We start from the raw sequence: 20,025 nt of genomic DNA on the forward strand, positions 1-20,025 counted from the left end.
AGCAACTGGAACTTACTCCCCAGGTGGCAAAGGATCATGCCTTATGGCTAAGGTCTTAGATGTGTGTGTATGGGGAGGTGGATTTTCCGCCTCCCCCCACATGATGAACTCTGGTGCGGCACGCTGCCCACAGAAATACTCTTGAGTGCCACCTCTGGCACCATGCGCTTACAGTAGGTTCGCCACAGCCGTCATAGGTAAACAGAGAGGTTTGATCTCCTACAGACCTGTTTTGGCCCTAGAAGCAGAAGCTGGGCAGAAGTAAATTCTCACATCCCTCTACAAATGTACTAAGGTGGAGTGAGGTGGGATGGGATGGGGGCTCCTTGCAAGCCCCTCGCTCTCTGCTGCTGGAAGCATTCCCATCCGGCGTGTGAGAACAATCGGAGGCCTGTCAGGATGTGTTCTGATGCCCGGATTCTGCAGGGGCTTAGAATGGCTAATACTGCCTTCCATTTAGCTATTCGGGCGCAGGTGCGGGATCGAGAGCAGGTGCACTCCTATTCTGAGAATCGGGTTTGATTCCCTGCTTCCTGCCACTCTGAGCTGTGGGAGGCTTCCTCTGGTGAATCAAATGAGCTTGGCGCACTCCCAACAGGTGCCAGCTGGGCTGCCTTGGGTTAGGCCTTCACAGTTTTCTCTGATTCCTTCAGCCCCACCCACCTCACAGGGTGTTTGTTGTGGGGAGGAGATTGTAAGCCCCTTTGAGTCTCCCTACAGAAGAGAAATGGGGTGGGGATATAAACTAAAACTCTCTTTCTTCCTCCTAACTCAGCTTTCAAAGGCACAGGAGTGTTGCAGAGATGCCCAGAGTAACTCCCGTGCAACACCCGGTGCTGTTGGGAGCATTCTGAAAAGAGCCACTTTGTCACAAATCCAGCGTCGTGGTGGCGGTGAAGTGGGGGTCAAGCGCGCTGCGGATCCAGGTCCCAATCGCTGGCCAGCTATGGAAGCTCAGCGGCTAACCGCATCACGCGTTTCCTCAGCCTAACATGCCTCGCAAGGTTGTTGTGAGGGGTAAACACGCAGGGAAGCTGGGCTTTGGGGGGAGGAAGATAGGATAGAACCAAAGCTAAGCAACACCAAACCACATCAGACACCCAAGAGCAGAGCTGGTCCAGAAGCCGCATTTACCCCTGAAAGGGTGTTGTTTTTCCTTGCCGGTAAGTGACGGGACCAACGCCTGGCGTCGGATCAGATGTGGGAGAGCCAGGACTAGGGGCAAGCTACGCCTTTGGCCTCGCCTACCCGCGGGGCTGTTGTGAGGGACGCAGGGGAGGAGGATGGGCAAGAAGCTGGGCGGTGGCTCGGCGGCTCCTTACCTTTGTTCTTGACCTCCGCTGACATGCCATAGGCCGGGCCGCGGCTGGGAAGTGCGTGGCTGCACATCCTGGTGGGTGCTGGTGCTGCTGGTGGTACCGATGCCGCTGGCAGGCTGCCTGCTTGCCTCCTGCCCCGGTCGCCGCCTCTCCGCGCCACGTTTAAAACCTCTGGCCGGGGCCGCCCACCTCCCCCCCCCCCCATCGGCCTCCGGGGCGCGGCGGCCATTGGCTGGGCGTAGGGCCAAGGCGCCCCTCCCCTGGTATAGCCCTGGACGGCTGATCTCTGCCCCTCGGCACGAAGCTGCTCATTCTTCCACCGCGGGGCTGCCGGCTGAGTCGCGCACCGTCGCCCACCCCCCCCCGCAGCACCCTGGCCTCCTGCCCTCCCTTCATGGTGCCCCCCCCCCCCCCCCCATCCCCAAGGAGAGTCCTGGCAGAGAGAAAGAGCCCGGGACGGGTGCCCAGCCTGGCTCCTGGGCAAGATCTTCAGCCCTTGTGCCGCTGCTGTTGCTGCTCTCCCTGGGGCGCCAAATCCAGACACCCCCCCGTCCCACCCTCTAGGGCACGGCCGGGCCGGGGTGGGGCCTCCTCCGGGCTGGTGGGGTCCTGCCGCCATGCTATCAGGCCGGGCCAGCTGGGTTTCCAGCTGTTCTTCTTTGAACTTGGTACAGTTTTTCCTTTCCCTGCCCACAACCTCCTTCCACCTCTCTTGCACTCCCCACCCTCCCCACCCTTCGGAGCCTCTTGGCAGGGTTCTTGTAACCTGGGGAAAGGTGGCTAAGGTCTCTCTCTTTTGCCCTGGGTAAGAAAAAAGCCTGGGGGACCTGGAAGAAAAGGAAGACTCACGATCAGGGACATTTATGTCCGTACTCCCCCGCCCTGCCCCGTAATGCTCTTTCTTGGGCTCGCATCATAGCCTTTCTTCTGCCGTGTTGCCCACAGTTTCATTTGGTCTCCCCTGCCAGGACATAGCTATCCCTCTCCAGGGTGGGGGCCATGGTAAGTGCTAGCTTAAGATCCAGGAGACTCCACGTTCAAATCCTCTCTACCATGCAAACTCCCCTAGATGACCTTTGGGCCAGCCACACCCGGCCACTCTGAGCAACTCCCCAAAGGCAGTGAGAGAGAAGTTGGGAAGTGGCCCCCCCAGGCCCGGCACTTTGATTCCCTTTCGCTTCCAGGCAGGGACTGCACATTATGTGGTTCTTTTCCTCTTACAAAATTTTCCTGCCAAAAATTATATCTCCCAAGCTGTTTTCATTGGTAAAGTTTGGGTAACGTGTGTGTGTGTGTGTGTGTGTGAGAGAGCCAGCTTAGAGAGAGAGCTTGCAGTAGCTAAGAACAGGTGCACTTCTAGTCTGGAGAACCAGGTTTGGATTCCCCGGGCTACAAGCCACTCTTGTGCTGTGGAGGCTTATCTGGTGAACTAGGCTAGTTTGTGCACTCCAACACTCTCCAGCTGGGTGACCCCCGTGGAGCTAAGGTCACAGTTCTTGAGAGCTCTCTCAGCCCCACCTACTGTACAGGATGTTTCTTGGGAGGAAAAGGAGATTATAAGCCCTTTGGAGTCTCCTTACAAAAGAGAAAGGGGGTGTGCTATAAATCCCAACCTCTTCTTTCTCTTTCTGTCAGTCCCCTGGAGACTACTTTTCTTTTGTTTCAAGGGATGAGTTGCAGCATAGCACACAAAGGGCCTTCCACCCTCCTCCCTGTGCTTCTGGTCTCCTGGATTTGCTAGGGATGGAGAGAGGGCTGGGAGACCCTTTGCATGTGGGCTTCCCTATAAAACCAGGCTGGCCACGGAACTGCTGGGTCTGGGTTGGCTCTGAGGCAGGGCAGCTGGGGTCCAGCATGAAGTCAGCAGTGATGGAGGGTGGTCTCGTGCATCAGAACTGCAAGGAGCAGTGCAGTGGCGTAGTGGTTAAGAGCAGGTGCATTCTAATATGGAGGAACTGGTTTGGATTCCCTGCTTCCCTGCCGCTTGAGCTGTGGGAGGTTTATCTGGAAATTCAGATTAGCCTGTGCACTTCCCACACACATCTTGGGCTAGCTCAGCTCTCCTGAGTTTCTCTCAGCCCCACCCACCTCATAGGGTGTTTGTTGTGAGGGGGGGGAAGGGCAAGGAGGATTGTAAGCCCCTTTGAGTCTCCCTGCAGGAGAGAAAGGGGACTCATAAATCCAAACTCCTCCTCCTCCCTCCCTCCTCCTCCCTCCTCCCCTCCTTCTTCTCCTCTTCTCTTCTTCTTCTTCTTCTTCTTCTTCTTCTTCTTCTTCTCTTCTTCTCTTTCCTTCTTCTCTTTCTCTCTTTCTGTAATCTACAGGCCTCTCTTTGTGGTTGTCCAGTGGTGCAAAGTGACACTTTTGCGCTCAGGAGTGGCAACGAATGGGGGGCTTCCTTCTCATGTATGTGTGGAACAAAACCACTCTATCATAGCATACAAGAGAGCAGGTGGGATTCTCAATCCAGAGAACTGGGTTTGATTCCCCACTCCACTACACCTAATTGGCAGAGGCTTATCTGGTGAACCAGGATGTCTTCTGCACTCCTACTGCTCCTGTCGGGTGACCTTTGGACTAGCCACAGTCCCTCTCAGAACTCTCTCAGCCCCACCTGCCCCTTGGCACAAGGTGTCTGTTGTGGGAGAGGAAGGCTGAAAGGAGCTTGTAAGCCACCTTGAGTCTCTTTAGGAGAGAAAGGTGGGGCATGAATCCAAACTCCTCCTCATCCTTTATGATGACAGATTTTTGATGCCCTGCCTCTTCTTGGGTCTCAAGTCAAGGTTCTACTTTACTTGCAAAGACCTTCGGGGAGCTTGGAGTGCTTCTGCTCAGCACAGTTCCCCTGGACTAAGACACTCAAAGCGGGATCAGGAGCATTTTCAGCACTGGGGCCATCATGAGGCTAGGAAGACTCTGCCATAATGCCGGGCACAAGATGACATTGCAGCCTACGCAATAATGATGGCATAACCTTTTGAGACCGGAAAGTGCTCCAAATTCAAACTCCAAACTCTCACTTCTATTTATCGCGAAAGTGCTAACCCGGCAATTTAACCTGAATGCTGAGGGGTTTTAGTTTTAGAAAAAACTGGTTGGCTCCCTCTTCCTCTGCCCCATCTACTCTGGCAGGGGCTAGCCTACTCATCTAGCCTGCAGCAAGTCCCCGAGCTAGCACTGCTTTGTGCCTCTCTAGCATCTCTTGGCTCTCCCTCTGCACCCCCCCCCCCCCCGGCCTAACAGCCACCTTTTGAGTTGACAGGCACTGGCCTGCCAGCCGAAGTCCCTTGCTCGCTCGGTGCGCATTACCATGCCTTTGAAGCCCAGATGTGTGTGTGTGTAGTGGTGTAAGTGTGATTCTTCCACTTCCCACGAGATAACCCCCCCGTGCGCTGCTGCCCACAGAGAGGGTCCTCGAGTGCCACCTCTGGCACCTGTGCCATAGGTTCATCACTGGTCTAGGAAATGCCCCAGATTGGTACTCGCCCCTGGTGACTTGGCAGATGTTTGCTAATTCGTGGCCATTCCAGCTGCTGTGGACTGCTTGGTCCTTGATTCTCTGCCATGCCTATTTTGGTTCCTTGAATTGGACCAAAAGGCAGAATTGAAACAAACATAAAAGAAGGAGTCAAAACAGAACACCCTCAAAAACAAAAGGGCCAGTCTAAAATTCTAAGTAAGGGTGGGGGGGCAAGCTTTGAGTCACCACGTAAATTGCCATTCTTAAGCCTCTTGCCTGGTCATTGTTTTCTGGAATGGTGTTATTCGGCAAGTGGGGAGCTGCCCTTCAGTCGCCATCAAAAGAAGGGCTCATTGACACGTGGAGTTGCTAACAGGCCCACCCCCCAAGCCTCCAGAGACTGCAATGACCCCAACTGCCCATTTGGGAAGCCTGGTCAATTGCTGGATCACTTGCGTGGCATGCCCGTTCCAACACTGTTGTGCAAAAATCTGGGATCAGGGATTAGCACTTTGAATGAGTTCCATACTCTGCAGTCATCCGCCAGATACGTCTCCCTTTATGAGATCATTTATATACAATACCATGGCTGTCACAGGCTGGCCTATTTTCAATTGCAGGAACCAGCTCCTCCTTTGTCACAACTTTGACAGCCTTACTCCTCATAGAAATAAGTGATGGCTTTTAACTCTTGGAGAGACCGAAAGTACCCAAATTGCCACCCAAAACTCCATCTCTTATTTGTCGCAGCGGCCAACACAAATACCCCTTAACCTGAATACTTGAGGTTTTAGTTTTAGAAAACCATTGGCTCCGGTGGCTCATGCTTATTCAGGAGTAAGCTTGGTGGTAGTTGCTGGTTTTGCTTTGAAGCTAAATCCTGCAACTCTTCCAACAGTGAATCACTTAATTCTAGGAGGGTTTGCATCTGAAGCAAGACCCATTGCCAGCAACTGGAGCTAATACTCCCAGGTAAAGGATTGTGTCTTTAGTTCCCTTCGGTGATGAAAATCAGTGAGGTTTGCAGCGCTTAACAGGATTACCTACACTGCTTCCCCAAAACTAGGTCTTAGGTTTAATGCTAGTAATCGAGCCCAGCGGCCCAGGCCAGTCTAGATGGGACTATGCGGTGCCTGCACAGAGAGGGTTTCTGAGTGCCACCTCTGGCACCCGTGCCACAGGTTCGCCATCACTGTCATAGAATCATAGAGTTGGAAGAGACCCCAGGGGCCATCCAGTCCAACCCCCTGCAATGCAGGAACACACAATCAAAGCACTCCTAACAGATGGCCATCCAGCCTCTCTTTAAAAACCTCCAAAGTGTAAAGGATTCAATGGTGTTGATGGTGAAGTAACCTTGAGTGCATTCCACAGCCCGGGCGATGGGCCAGATGCATCGGCGGAGACTTTATCTTTGCGCGGGAGATGAAGCCTCTGTTCCCATGGGAAGCTGTGGAAGGGCGGGATGGGGTGACTGGTATTATAACCTGTGCTTCAAGCGGAAGTGTCATTCTAAGCACCGCGCAGTACCTCCTCTGAGCTTTCTAAGATGTCTTAATAAATGGACTTTTACTCCCAAAGCCTTTTATTTCTGCTGCCTATGGAATCTCCTTACATTGTGGCAGGAATCTTAATTCATCTATATTCTGTGCAGTGGACCTCTTTGGTTCTATGCGAATGGAGAGGTTGGATCGTTACTATGAAGGTGCGGTAGCCTCCCTAAAGAGGGTTCCTCGTCTTTCCCTTCTGGATCTGGAGAAACCGCAGGAGAACGGGCCTCGCTGGTGGCTCTTTCCGGCCCTCGTATCAGCACGGTAGCCTTCCTTAATTCGCTGGAACGAGGGACGGACGCACGGCATACAATGGGGACTTCCATGAAGTCGCTTGGGGCGCTTGTCCATGGATCGAAGCCTGTGGATCGGATCTCTACCCGCTTCGTGGTGGATTAAGCAAACCTCAGATGGTAACCTGTCATGCGGAGGAGACGGGCTTGACCACCTTTCATGCGTAACCCAGGGAATCCGCTTCGAACGCATTCCTGACTCGCGATTTTGCGGGATGCTCCCAAGGAACCACCGCGGACAACTGTTTGCAAGTGGATGTTGCTATTCCGCACAGCTTCAAAGAGCACTGAAATCTATCCAAGCCCCTTTTAAAGCTATCCAGGTTAGTGGCCATCACCACCTCCTGCGGCAGCATATTCCAAACACCCTTCTCGTGTTGTTGTTGTTAGTGACCTCGTGTTGTTATTATTATTATATAGACCAAACCCTGCACCACTGCCTCAACTTCAGAGGGATTCCTGAAGCTGCTCTTTGCCCCCTTGAGGGAAACGTGCAGGTCATCCAAACGCTGCAGATTTGCTTTCCCAAACATGACAGGCAGAAAACTCAGGTTGGCGGGGCAAGGGTGGAGTGGGGGGATCAACAGAGAGCAGAAAAGGGACACAGGAGGAAAGCTTAATAGTCCCAGTTTGAATCTCACACACAGGACTGGTATTTAAGAAGTTAAAAAAATGTCTCCACGGATCTTCCACCAGCTTACTTGGTTCGACCTCAAAGGCAGAAATAGGGGAAACAGGGAAGGCGGTGCCAGGGATTTTGTATCAGAAAAACCAGCGAAGGCCCAGGTAAGCTGCAACCTGTCCGGCAGGGTTGGAGGAGATCGGAGATCAGGAGGGAGGGGGCGGGCAACTGTGTCTTCTGACTTTCGAAGAGAAGAAGATTTATACCCCACCTTTCTCTCCTGTAAGGACACTCAAGGTGGCCTACAAGCTCCTTTCCCTTCCTCTCCCCACAACAGACACCTTGTGAGGCAGGTGGGGCTGAGAAAGTTCTGAGAGAACTGTGACTAGCCCAAGGTCACCCAGCAGGAATGTAGGAGTTGTTTCACCCATGAAGCTGGCCAGAAATGTCCAACTCTCTCTGATGAAGGGGACTTTGACTCCAGAAAGCTTGGCAGGGGCTGGGAGAAGAGCAGTCATACCCCAGAAATCTTAAGGGCTTGAAACTCGCTCGGAACCTCCGCAGGCCCGGAGGCTGAGCGGCAGGAGCACGTCCTCTGGCTCATTTGGGAGCAGCAGTGGCGTAGGAGGTTAAGAGCTCGCGTATCTAATCTGGGGGAACTGGGTTTGATTCCCAGCTCTGCCACCTGAGCTGAGGAGGCTTATCTGGGGAGTTCAGATTAGCCTGTGCACTCCCACACACGCCAGCTGGGTGACCTTGGGCTAGTCACAGCTTCTCGGAGCTCTCTCAGCCCCACCCACTGCCACAGGGTGCTTGCTTGCAGGGCAAGGAGATTGTAAGCCCCTTTGAGTCTCCTGCAGGAGAGAAAGGGGGGATATAAATCCAAACTCTTCTTCTTCTTCATTTGCCAGATCTTCACATGCATTTATTCAACCACTTTGTCTATACCCCCTTTCTCTCCAGTGGGGATCCACGGCAGCTCACAACATTCTCTATTTTATCCTCACAACAACTGTCGTGCAACGCTGGTTAGCCGGAGGGGAGGTGATTGGTTCAAGTCCACCCAGCAAGCAGAGTGGGGATCGGAGCCTGCGTTTCTCAGATCCTAGGCTGACACTACAGTGCGTTGCCGGCACCAGAGGAGTTCCCGGGGCAAGCTTTTGTTTTATCTCAGTAGCACCTCCATGTCTGGAGAGTGGGTATACCTGGGAGCCATTCTTTGTGGCCGTTCTCCACTAGATCTCAATTCCAGCCCAGTCTTCAGTTGACAGAAGGTGGATGGTGTGAAGGAGCTCAAGGTCAATGCAATCCTCACAGAGATCACAGGTTCCATGCGTTCAGGCACACAGCCCTGAGACCAGAGCGGGAGAAGGGATTTAACCCTTTCAGTGGCCGGGGAGTTTCACCCTTTGGAGCAGGGCCGCCTGCATGAGGTTAGCAGTTTAAAGGGGGAGGGGGGGAGCAGGTCTTCCCCCCCCCTCCCTTTAAATGCTATTAACAACCTGAGGAACCCAGCTTCCCCTTGCAAAATGGAGTGGCGGTCAACAAGTTAAAAGGGTTCAGCGTGGCGTAGTGGTTAAGAGCAGGTGAATGCTAATCTGGAGAACCGGGTTTGATCCCCTATTCTGCCACTTGAGCTGTGGAGGCTGATCTGGGGACCCAGATGTGTTTCCGCACGGCTACATTCCTGCTGGTTGACTTTGGGTCAGTCCCAGTTCTCTCAGAACTCTCTCAGCCCCACCTGCCTCACAAGGCGAGGAAGGGAAAGGAGCTTGTAAGCCACCTTGAGTCTCCTTACAGAAGAGAAAAGAGGGGGAGAGATAAATCCAAACTCTTCTTTTTCTCCTTAACTACCCCCCTCCCTTCCTGTGGGGCCCCAGTCTGTATAACTGATGCTCATAGGTCAGCGATGGCGAACCTTTTTGAGACCGAGTGCCCAAATTGCAACCCAAAACCCACTTATTTATCACAAAGTGCCAACCCAGCTATTTAACCTGAATACTGAGATTCTCATTTAGAAAAAACAGTTGGCTCCGAGGCGCACGTTACTCGGGAGCAAGCTTGGTGAAGCAACCGTGCAACGCTTTGAATGGGTGAATCACAACCCTAGGAGGATTTACTCAGAAGTAAGCCCCATTGCCAGCAACTGAACTTACTCCCAGGTAAAGGATCATGCCCAGGCTAGTCTAGATGTGTGTGTATGGGGGAGGTGATTTTCCGCCTCTCCCCCACATGATGAACTCTGTGCACGCGTGCCCACAGAAAGGGCTCTGAGTGCCACCTCTGGCACCCGTGCCATAGGTTCGCCACAGCTGTCATAGGTAAACAGAGAGGTTTGATCTCCTACAGACCTGTTTTGGCCCTAGAAGCAGAAGCTGGGCAGAAGTAAATTCTCACATCCTCTACAAATGTACTAAGGTGGAGTGAGGTGGGATGGGATGGGGGGCTCTTGCAAGCCCCTGCTTCTTTCCTGCTTCAGCATTCCCATCTGCGGTGTGAGAACAATCGGAGGCCTGTCAGGATGTGTTCTGATGCCCGGACTCTCTGCAGGGGCGCAGAATGGCTACTACGCTCTTCCATTAGCTATTCTCCGGCGTGGTGTAGTGATAGAGAGCAGGTGCACTCTATTCTGGAGAATCGGGTTTGATTCCCTGCTCTGCCACTTGAGCTGTGGAGGCTTCTCTGGTGAATCAAATGAGCTTGCGCACTTCAACAGGTGCCAGCTGGGCGGCCTTGGGTTAGTCACAGTTTTCTCTGGATTCTCTCAGCCCCACCCACCTCACAGGGTGTTTGTTGTGGGGGGAGGAGATTGTAAGCCCCTTTGAGTCTCCTTACAGAAGAGAAATGGGGTGGGGGGGATATAAATCCAAAACTCTTCTTTTCTTCTCCTAACTCAGCTTTCAAAGGCACAGGAGTGTTGCAGAGATGCCCAGAGCAACTCCGGTGCAACACCCGGTGCTGTTGGGAGCATTCTGAAAAGAGCCACTTTGTCACAACCAGCGTCGTGTGGCGGTGAAGTGGGGTCATGCGCGTGATCCAGGTCCCAATCCCCGCTCGTGCCATGGAAGCTCAGCGGCTAACCGATCACGTGCTCTCAGCCTAACCTACCTCGCGGGGTTGTTGTGAGGGTAAAACACGAGGGAAGCTGCTTTGGGGGAGGAAGATAGGATAGAACCAAAGCCAAGCAACACCAAACCACATCAGACACCCAACAAGAGCAGGTCCAGAAGCGATTTACCCCTGAAAGGGGGGGGGGGTGTTGTTTTTTCCTTGCCGGGGTGCGACGGGACCAGCCTGGCGTCGGATCAGGATGTGGGAGAGCCGGCGGGTGACTAGGGGCAAGCCACGCTCTCGGCCTCGCCTACCTCGCGGGGCTGTTGTGAGGACGCAGGGGAGGAGATGGGCAAGAAGGCCGGTGGCTCGGCGGCCCTTACCTTGTTCTTGACCTCCGCCGACATGCCATAGGCCGGGCCGCGGTTGAAGTGCGTGGCCGACATCCTGGTGGGTGCTGGTGCTGCTGGTGGTACCGATGCTGCTGGCAGGCCGCTCTGCTTGGCTCTGCCCGGTCGCCGCTTTCCGCGCCACGTTTAAAACCTCCGGCCGGGGGGCCGCCCACCTCCCCCCCCCCCATCGGCCCGGGGCGCGGCGGCCATTGGCTGGGCGGGCGGGCCAAGCGCCCCCTCCCCTGGCAGCCCCGACGGCTGATCTCAGCCCCTCGGCACGAAGCCGCTCATTCTTTCCACCGCGGGGGGCTGCCGGCTGAGTCGCGCAATCGTCGCCCACCCCCCGCAGCACCCCCGGGCCTCCCGCCCTCCCTTCTGGCGCCCCCCCCCCCCCACATCCCCAAGGAGAGTCCCGGGCAGAGAGAGAAAGAGCCCGACGGGTGCTCAGCCTGGCTCCCAAGATCTTCGTGCCCCACAAGTGCTGTTGCTGCTGCTCTCTCCTGGGGCGCCAAATCCAGACACCCCCCGTCCCACCCTCTAGGGCACGGCCGGCCGGGGGTGGGGGGCTCTCCGGGCTGGTGGGGTCCCGCAGCGCTAAGCATCAGGCCGGGCCAGCTGCTTCCAGCTGTTCTTTGGAACTTGGAAGAAAAGCCTTTCCCTGCCCACAAACCTCCTCTCCACCCCCACCCCCCACCCCCCACCCCGGAGCCTCTTGGCAGGGTTCTTGTACCTGGGGGAAAGGTGGCCAAGGGGTCTCTTGCCCTGCAAGAAAAGTCTGGGGGACCCGGAAGAAAAGGAAGACCCACGATCAGGGACATTTATGTCCGTACCCCCCGCCCCGCCCCGCAATGCTCTTTCTGGGCCGCATCATAGCCTTTCTTCTGCCGGCCAGTTCACAGCTTCAGACCTCCCTGCCAGGACATATCCCTCCAGGGTGGGGCCATGGGTGTTGGGCTAAGATCCAGGAGACCCACGTTCAAATCCCCCTCACCATGCAAACTCCCCAGATGACCTTGGGCCAGCCACACCCGCTCACTCTGAGCAACTCCCAAAGGCAGGGGGTGAGAGAGAAGTTAAAGTGGCCCCCAGGCCCGGCACTTTGATTCCCTTTCTCGCTTCCAGGCAGGGACTGCACATTATGTGGTTCTTTCCTCTTACAAAATTTTCCTGCCAAAAAATTATATCTCCAAGCTGTTTTCATTGGTGTTTGGGTAACGTGTGTGTGTGTGTGTGTGTGTGTGTGTGAGAGAGAGCGAGAGAGAGAGAGCTTGCAGTAGTTAAGAACAGGTGCACTCTAGTCTGGAGAACCAGGTTTGATTCCCCGCGCTGCCACTTGTGCTGTGGAGGCTTATCTGGTGAACCAGGTTAGTTTGTGCACTCCAACACTCTCCAGCTGGGTGACCGTGAGCCAGTCACAGTTCTTGAGAGCTCTCTCAGCCCCACCTACTGTACAGGATGTTTCGGGGGGGGGGGGGGGGAAAAGGAGATTATAAGCCCCTTTGAGTCTCCTTACAAAAGAGAAAGGGGGGTGTGTGTTATAAATCCCAACCCTTCTTCTCTTCTGTCAGTCCCCCTGAGACTACTTTTTGCTTCAAGGATGAGTTGCAGCATAGCACACAAAGGGCCTTCCACCCCTCCTCCCGTGCTTCTGGTCTCCTGGATTTGCCAGGGATGGAGAGAGGGCTGAGACCCTTTGCATGGGCTTCCTCATAAACCAGGCTGGCCAGAACGCGGGGTCTCTGCTGGCTCTGGAGGCAGGGCAGCAGCTGGGGTCCAGCATGAAGTCAAAGGTGATGGAGGGTGGTCTTTGCATCAGAATCAAGGAGCAGCAGTGGCGTAGTGGTTAAGAGCAGGTGCATTCTAATATGGAGGAACCGGGTTTGATTCCCTGCTCTGCCGCTTGAGCTGTGGAGGTTTATCTGGAAATTCAGATTAGCCTGTGCACTCCCACACACATCTTGGGCTAGTCACAGCTCTCCTGAGCTCTCTCAGCCCCACCCACCTCATAGGGTGTTTGTTGTGAGGGGGAAAGGGCAAGGAGATTGTAAGCCCTTTTGAGTCTCCTGCAGGAAAGAAAGGGGGACTATAAATCCAAACTCCTCCTCCTCCTCCTCCTCCTCCTCCTCCTTCTTCTTCTTCTTCTTCTTCTTCTTCTTCTTCTTCTTCTTCTGTACTCCACAGGCCTCTCTTGTGGCTGTCCAGTGGTGCAAAGTGACACTTTGCGTCTTGTGGAGTGATGAATGGGGCTTCCTTCTCATGTATGTGTGAACAAACGACCCATCATAGCATAGGGGTTAAGAGCAGGTGGATTCTAATCCAGAGAACTGGGTTTGATTCCCCACTCCACCACCTAATTGGCAGAGGCTTATCTGGTGAACCAGATGTCTTTCTGCACTCCTACGTTCCTGTCGGGTGACCTTGGACTAGTCACAGTCCTCTCAGAACTCTCTCAGCCCCACCTGCCTCACAAGGTGTCTGTTGTGGGGAGAGGAAGGGAAAGGAGCTTGTAAGCCACCTTGAGTCTCTTTACAGGAGAGAAAGGTGGGGCATGAATCCAAACTCCTCCTCATCCTTTATGATGACAGATTTTTGATGCCCTGCCTCTTCTTGGGTTCAAGTCAAGGTTCTGGCTTTACTTGCAAAGACCTGGGAGCTTGAGTGCTTCTGCTCGCACAGTTCCCCTGACCAAGACACTCAAAGCGGGATCAGGAGCATTTTCAGCACTGGGGCCATCATGAGGCTAGGAAGACTCTTGCCATAATGCCGGGCACAAGATGACACAGCCTACGACAATGATGGCAAACCTTTTTGAGACCGAGTGCCCAAATTGCAACCCAAACCCCACTTATTTATCGCAAAGTGCCAACCCGGCAATTTAACCTGAATGCTGAGGTTTTAGTTTAGAAAAAAACTGGTTGGCTCCCTCTTCCTCTGCCCCATCTACTCGAGCAGGGGCCAGCCTACTCTAGCCTGCAGCAAGTCCCGAGCGCACTGCTTTGTGCCTCTCTAGCATCTCTGCCTCCTCTGCACCGCCCCCGCCCCGGCAACAGCCACCTGGAGCACAGGCACTCGGCCTGCCAGCCGAGTCCTCCCTGCTCACCGTGGTGCGCACACATCATGCTCAGTCTAGATGTGTGTGTGTGTGGGGGGGGTGATTTTCCACCCCCCACATGATGAACTCTGTGTGCGCGTGCCCACAGAGAGGGCTCCGAGTGCCACCTCTGGCACCTGTGCCATAGGTTCGCCATCACTGGTCTAGGAAATGCCCCAGATTGGTACTGCCCCCTGGTGACTTGGCAGATGTTTGCTAATTGTGGGCCATTCCAGCTGCTGTGATTCTGTTGTCCTGATTCTCTGCCATGCCTATTTTGAACGCCCTTGAATTGGACCAAAAGGCAGAATTGAAACAAACATAAAAGAAGGAGTCAAAACAGAACACCCTCAAAAACAAAAGGGCCAGTCTAAAATTCTAAGTAAGGGTGGGGGGGCAAGCTTTGAGTCACCACGTAAATTGCCATTCTTAAGCCTCTTGCCTGGTCATTGTTTTCTGGAATGGTGTTATTCGGCAAGTGGGGAGCTGCCCTTCAGTCGCCATCAAAAGAAGGGCTCATTGACACGTGGAGTTGCTAACAGGCCCACCCCCCAAGCCTCCAGAGACTGCAATGACCCCAACTGCCCATTTGGGAAGCCTGGTCAATTGCTGGATCACTTGCGTGGCATGCCCGTTCCAACACTGTTGTGCAAAAATCTGGGATCAGGGATTAGCACTTTGAATGAGTTCCATACTCTGCAGTCATCCGCCAGATACGTCTCCCTTTATGAGATCATTTATATACATCACTGGGCTGTCACAGGCTGGCCTATTTTCACCAGAACCCAGCTCCTCCTTTGTCACAACTTTGACAGCCATTCTCATAGAACAGTGATGGCGAACCTTTTTGAGACCGAGTGCCCAAATTGCCACCCAAAACCCACTTATTTGTCGCAAAGTGCCAACACAACAATTTAACCTGAATACTGAGGTTTTAGTTTAGAAAAAACGATTGGCTCCGAGGCCTGCGTTATTCAGGAGTAAGCTTGGTGGTAGTTGTTGGCTTTGCTTTGAAGCAACCGTGCAACTCTTCCAACAGTGAATCACGACCCTAGGAGGGTTTACTCAGAAGCAAGACCCATTGCCAGCAACTGAGCTTACTCCCAGGTAAAGGATTGTGCTTTAGTTCTTCGCATGAAAATCAGTGAGGTTTAACAGCGTTTAACAGGATTACCTACACTGCTTCCCCAAAACTAGGTCTTAGGTTTAATGCTAGTAATCGAGCCCAGCGGCCCAGGCCAGTCTAGATGGGGGGGGGGGGGACTCTGCGTGTGCCCACAGAGAGGGCTCTGAGTGCCACCTCTGGCACCCGTGCCACAGGTTCGCCATCACTGTCATAGAATCATAGAGTTGGAAGAGACCCCAGGGGCCATCCAGTCCAACCCCCTGCAATGCAGGAACACACAATCAAAGCACTCCTAACAGATGGCCATCCAGCCTCTCTTTAAAAACCTCCAAAGAAGGAGACACCACCACTCTCCGAGGCAGTGAATCCCACTGTCCAACAGCCCCGACAGTCAGGAAGTTCTTCCTGATGTTTAGGTGGAATCTTTTTTCCTTCACCTTGAACCCATCACTCCTGGTCCTAGTCTCTGGAGCCGCAGAAAACAAGTTTGCTCTTTCCCCAACATGACATCCCTTCAGATATCTAAATACGACTAACATGTCACCTCTTAACCTTCGCTTCTCCAGACTAAACATCTGCAGCTCCCTCTCCTCGTAGGGCACGGACTCCAGACCTTTGACCATTTTGGTTGCCCTCTGGACCCTCCTCTGGATTTTTTGACCTCCCAGAGTAGAACAAATTGCGGATCAGAGAACCTTTTAACAATGTTATTTATATAAAGATTAAACAATGGGAGGGAGGGGGAACGTACATCCCTGCTTCGCCCCCCCCTTACAAATGGGGATGTTATTAGTTAGAGAACCAGTTCTTCCCACTCGAATTTGAGCATGAGTTTCTATATACAGCTGCTAACTTTGATTCCTAACCTGCGGCTCTCCAGATGTTCACAGACTACAAATCCCATCAGCCCCTGCCAGCATGGCCAGGTTGCAGACCCCTGTACTAATGGAACTGATCGAGTGCCGTCTGGCAGTGGCTCTCTGAGGTCTCGTGTCTTCCACATCACCTCCTACCTGATCTTTTTAACGGGAGATGCCGAGGATGGAACCTGGGACATTCTGCCTGCCACTGAGCCACGGCTTTTCTCTAAGCTGATGCTTATCAAGAAGGAGAGGGAAGGCAGGGAGCCACCTGCTTAGCTCTGGCTATCTCTCAGGCCTGAAATTTCCAAGGTTGGATGTGGATTAGGGGAATGGACTAGGACCACAGGTGTCAAACTCGCAGCCCTCCAGATGTGATGGGTTACAATTCCCATCACCCCCTGCCAGCATCAGGCCGTTTTTGAATGGTCACAATGCCCTGGGGATCTTAATTACCAAGGTGCTTTTCCCCCGTTTTTTGATTCCACACAGCTCATCGGTTCTTCCTGGGAATCGAGGCAGGGCCAGTACATAATGCCAGTGGTGAGATTCAGCAGGTTCGCACCACTTCAGCAGGACCGGTTGTTAAAATGGTGCTTGTAAACAACCAGGTGTTAAATTATTTGAATCCCACCACTGCATGATGCCCCTGCAGCAGTGGCGTAGGAGGTTAAGAGCAGGTGCATTCTGATCTGGAGGAACCAGGTTTGATTCCCCGCTCTGCTGCCTGAGCTGTGGAGGCTTATCTGGGGAATTCAGATTAGACTGTGAGCTCCAGCACACACCAGCTGGGTGACCTTGGGCTAGTCACAGCTTCTCGGAGCTCTCTCAGCCCCACCAACCTCACAGGGTGTTTGTTGTGAGGGGGGAAGGACAAGGAGATTGTAAGCCCCTTTGAGTCTCCTAGAGGAGGGAAAGGGGGGATATAAATCCAAACTCTTCTTCTTCTGTTTCTGCATGACCCAAGGGCGTGAGGGAGAAACTGTGGATTTTAGATGGGGGGGAGGGGGTTGAAAGTGCCCCAAACGGGAGGGAAGCAATTCTCTCAAATGCACATGGATTTTAAACAGGGGTGGTGGTGGTGGTGGTGGTGGTGGCGGTGGTGGTGGTGGCGGTGGCGGCGGTGGCAGCCGTGGTGGTGGCCGTGGTGGTGGCTGATTCTGTCAAACACCCAGCGCCTGTTGATTGGTGGGACAGGCTGGAGAGGTGAGGCGGGAAAAATGGCCCCAGTTCTGCTGCCATGGTGTTTTCACAGCAATGGAAGCACACAGAGGCAAGCAGAGTCACACTGGGGCATTTCCAAAGAACCTCCAATTTGGCGGTTTTTGAAAGCCGCAGGGAAAAGGGGAAATGGCAGTGCAACGGAGGGGCAGACCCAGTGCAGCTTTGAGGGCCGTGAAGAATTCCAGGCTGCACTGGGATATTCCTCGTGCTAACAATGGTACAATTTTGCCATGAAAAAATGACCTTGGACTCTGGAGAAAAGTCCCTGAAGAGAGCAACAGTGGGGTCTGGGGCCCCAGTTACCAGATGCTTGCACTTCTCATTAGCAATCTGTTGGTGGCAGCAGAGAGTAATCTCAGGTCTGCTGGGAAATGGGTGACGCTCCTCTTTGAGCTCTAGCAGCTTGAGATCTGGAAGAGCAGAGCAAATTCCACATTCCTGTGGCAGAAAGCAGGTGCTCGTGTAACCTTTGCTTGTGGGCTCTGTGGGGCAGAACTTGGAAGGAGTTTGCAACAACTAATTTTGAAACAAAATGGTTTACTTTTCCTTAACATGTGACACTTATTAAACATTAACAGTTAATATAACACTTCAAGGTCCTGTTCAAGTTTCAATTCTGAGTCTTTATATTTACAGTCTATTGATAATGCCAAGTCCAATTCTTCCTGCTGGTGGTTGGCTTATGAAGACTTCAGAGGCTTGGTGGACTGGATTCAAGATGATGACGGTCCCCAAAAGAACTCCCATCAACTACATATACACACAGAAAGCCCTGAAACAATGCATTCTAACATTTACAATACAGCAAAAATAAACAACTCCCTTCCCACTAGTTCCCAACAACTTTGCAGTTACCTTAAACAAGGTGTTAAGAGCTTATAAAGAAATAAATCAAGGTCCCAGCCTGGTAGCCTTGCTTCCTCCAACTTCACCAGCTTTTGCAGCCTCCTGCTGCTTTGAGTCTCCAGCCCTTTCTGGGTCAACCCGTTCTGAACATAGGGGTTACACCTGCAGGGCCCATTTTACCACTGCCTGTTTTCTGCTGAGTGAGTAAAAGTCTTCATAAGAGCACCACTTCAAAAGAGCATCTCCTGTGATTTGCCCACAACTCAAAAGGAACAGCTTGAAGTGCCGTTCTCAGGCAGCTGTGAGAGAACAGATGTGAACGGACAGATGTGAACAAGATAAGGTTTAAGGATTTTCTTCTGGGTAGTAAAAAATATTATGCACATGTACTGGATGAGGGAGGCTCTTCTGTGTAGCAGCGTGTTTGCGGATTGGGTGGACTGCCCATTGGGACTAAGTAGCCAGTGAGATCCGGCAGCAAAAATGGCAAATTCAATTGCAGGGTGTATCAACCAGCGCATAGCATCTAGGAGACAAGACGTGATTATACCACGGTGTACTGCACAGGTCAGACCCCATTTGAAGTACAGCATCCAGTTCTTCAGGCCTTTTTATAGGAAGGAGATAGAAACTTGAGAGTAGGGGCAGATGGAGAAAGCTTTTGAAGAAAACACCAGAAACTTACCTCCTACCTAGGGATTTGGAATTGCGAAGGTAACAATTTGCAAAAACACACAAAAAAACCTACTATACTATTTATTAACAGCAGAGAGAATTGTCATTGCCAAACATTGGAAGAGTCAAGACCTACTATCAAGTGAAGAATGGTTCCAGAAAATACAGGAATACAGCAGACCAACAACAACTCTTCTTAATTATAAAAATTTGGACTGTTACACAAAAGTATGGGATCCAGTGATACGGTACTTTTACAAATCTGACCCAAACAATAAGAACATACTAATAACAACATGGGAACTGAATATATTGCACAAATATGATTATGAATACCTATAATTCTCTTCTCCTGTGGTGAACAAAGAAACACACCTGATCTACCTAAAATTATACAACTAGAAATACTTTTAACAAAATGTACTATTAATGTTTCACTTCTTTAAATATTACCAAAATATATGTTATTGAACTTTTTTCATGTTAATCTTTCAATAAAGAAAATATTTTTTTAAAAGAAAGACTGTGAGAACTGGAAATGCTCAGGATAGAGAGAAGGAAGTTGGTGGTGGGGTGGTGGTGTCGGGGTGGCTTGAGTCCTGGGGGATGGGAACTCTGGTCTGTGTGAATCTGCTGTGTGAAACTATTCTTCTGCTGTTTCCTGAATGCTTATCTCCTCTCCGCTCAGCTAATGAAGGCCACATACTTTGGTCTGTAGTGCAGCTGCGGGATGATTGTATGGTGGGCAGGGGGAATGGGCATGCTGATTACTTTAAAATAGATAAAATAGAAATTCACAAGCACATGGACAACTTCAACAGGAAGGAGGAAACCATGAAAATGAACAGAATTTGGCTGCCAGTGTTGAAAAACTCTAGAATCAAGACAGTGACTAATCAGCTCCACACAAACACAGGACAACTATAGACAATAGCAACCAAGGAAACAAAGACCAGGATACTTCTATTCAGATGCATTCACCTATTGACCTTACTATCTTCATTGTTACTCCCAGGCTACAGACTTCTTTGTGACTCACATACCAGGCTACTCTATTCAGAGGGCCTCACCTTTTGACCTCACAGTATATATACTCTACTTGCTTTCCATTCCTACTATCAGATCCTCTGAAGATGCCAGTCACAGATGCAGGTGAAACGCCAGGAGAGAATGCTGCTAGAACACGGCCATATAGCCCAGAAACCACACAGCACCCCAGTGATTCCGGCCGTGAAAGCCTTCGACAATACATTTAAAATAGATACATTCTGGCTGGGGCAGCCAGAGACGTCTTTGTACTGGACTGGACTAATCTTACCTGCAATAAAGAAATCATTGTTCATCAACAATTGTTTCAATTGACCGGTTTAAGGAGGTTCTGAAAGACGGGATATGATTACTCTTTCTTTCAATACTTGAAGGGCTGTCACTTAGAAATGAGCAGGAAATAGTGTCAGTTGGTAGTGGAGGACTCGTAATAATGGGCTTAAATGGCCAGTGAGAAGATGTCAGCAGG

General features: G+C 52.1%; 1 protein-coding gene across 2 annotated transcripts in view; it reads right to left on the bottom strand.

Annotated features, from left to right (window-relative positions):
• Nucleotides 1-10,848, bottom strand: part of CNN1 (calponin 1) — a 50,945-nt gene extending 40,097 nt beyond the window's left edge. For both annotated transcript variants that reach the window (XM_048487195.1, XM_048487194.1), the window contains exon 1: nucleotides 10,679-10,848. In XM_048487195.1, coding sequence (XP_048343152.1) covers nucleotides 10,679-10,741 — 63 coding nt within the window. In that variant the 5' untranslated portion in view covers nucleotides 10,742-10,848. The remainder of the gene's footprint in view (nucleotides 1-10,678) is intronic.
• Between the last annotated feature and the right edge of the window lie 9,177 nt (nucleotides 10,849-20,025).

Source organism: Sphaerodactylus townsendi, linkage group LG03, assembly GCF_021028975.2.
Source record: "Sphaerodactylus townsendi isolate TG3544 linkage group LG03, MPM_Stown_v2.3, whole genome shotgun sequence".
Lineage (NCBI taxonomy): Eukaryota > Metazoa > Chordata > Lepidosauria > Squamata > Sphaerodactylidae > Sphaerodactylus > Sphaerodactylus townsendi.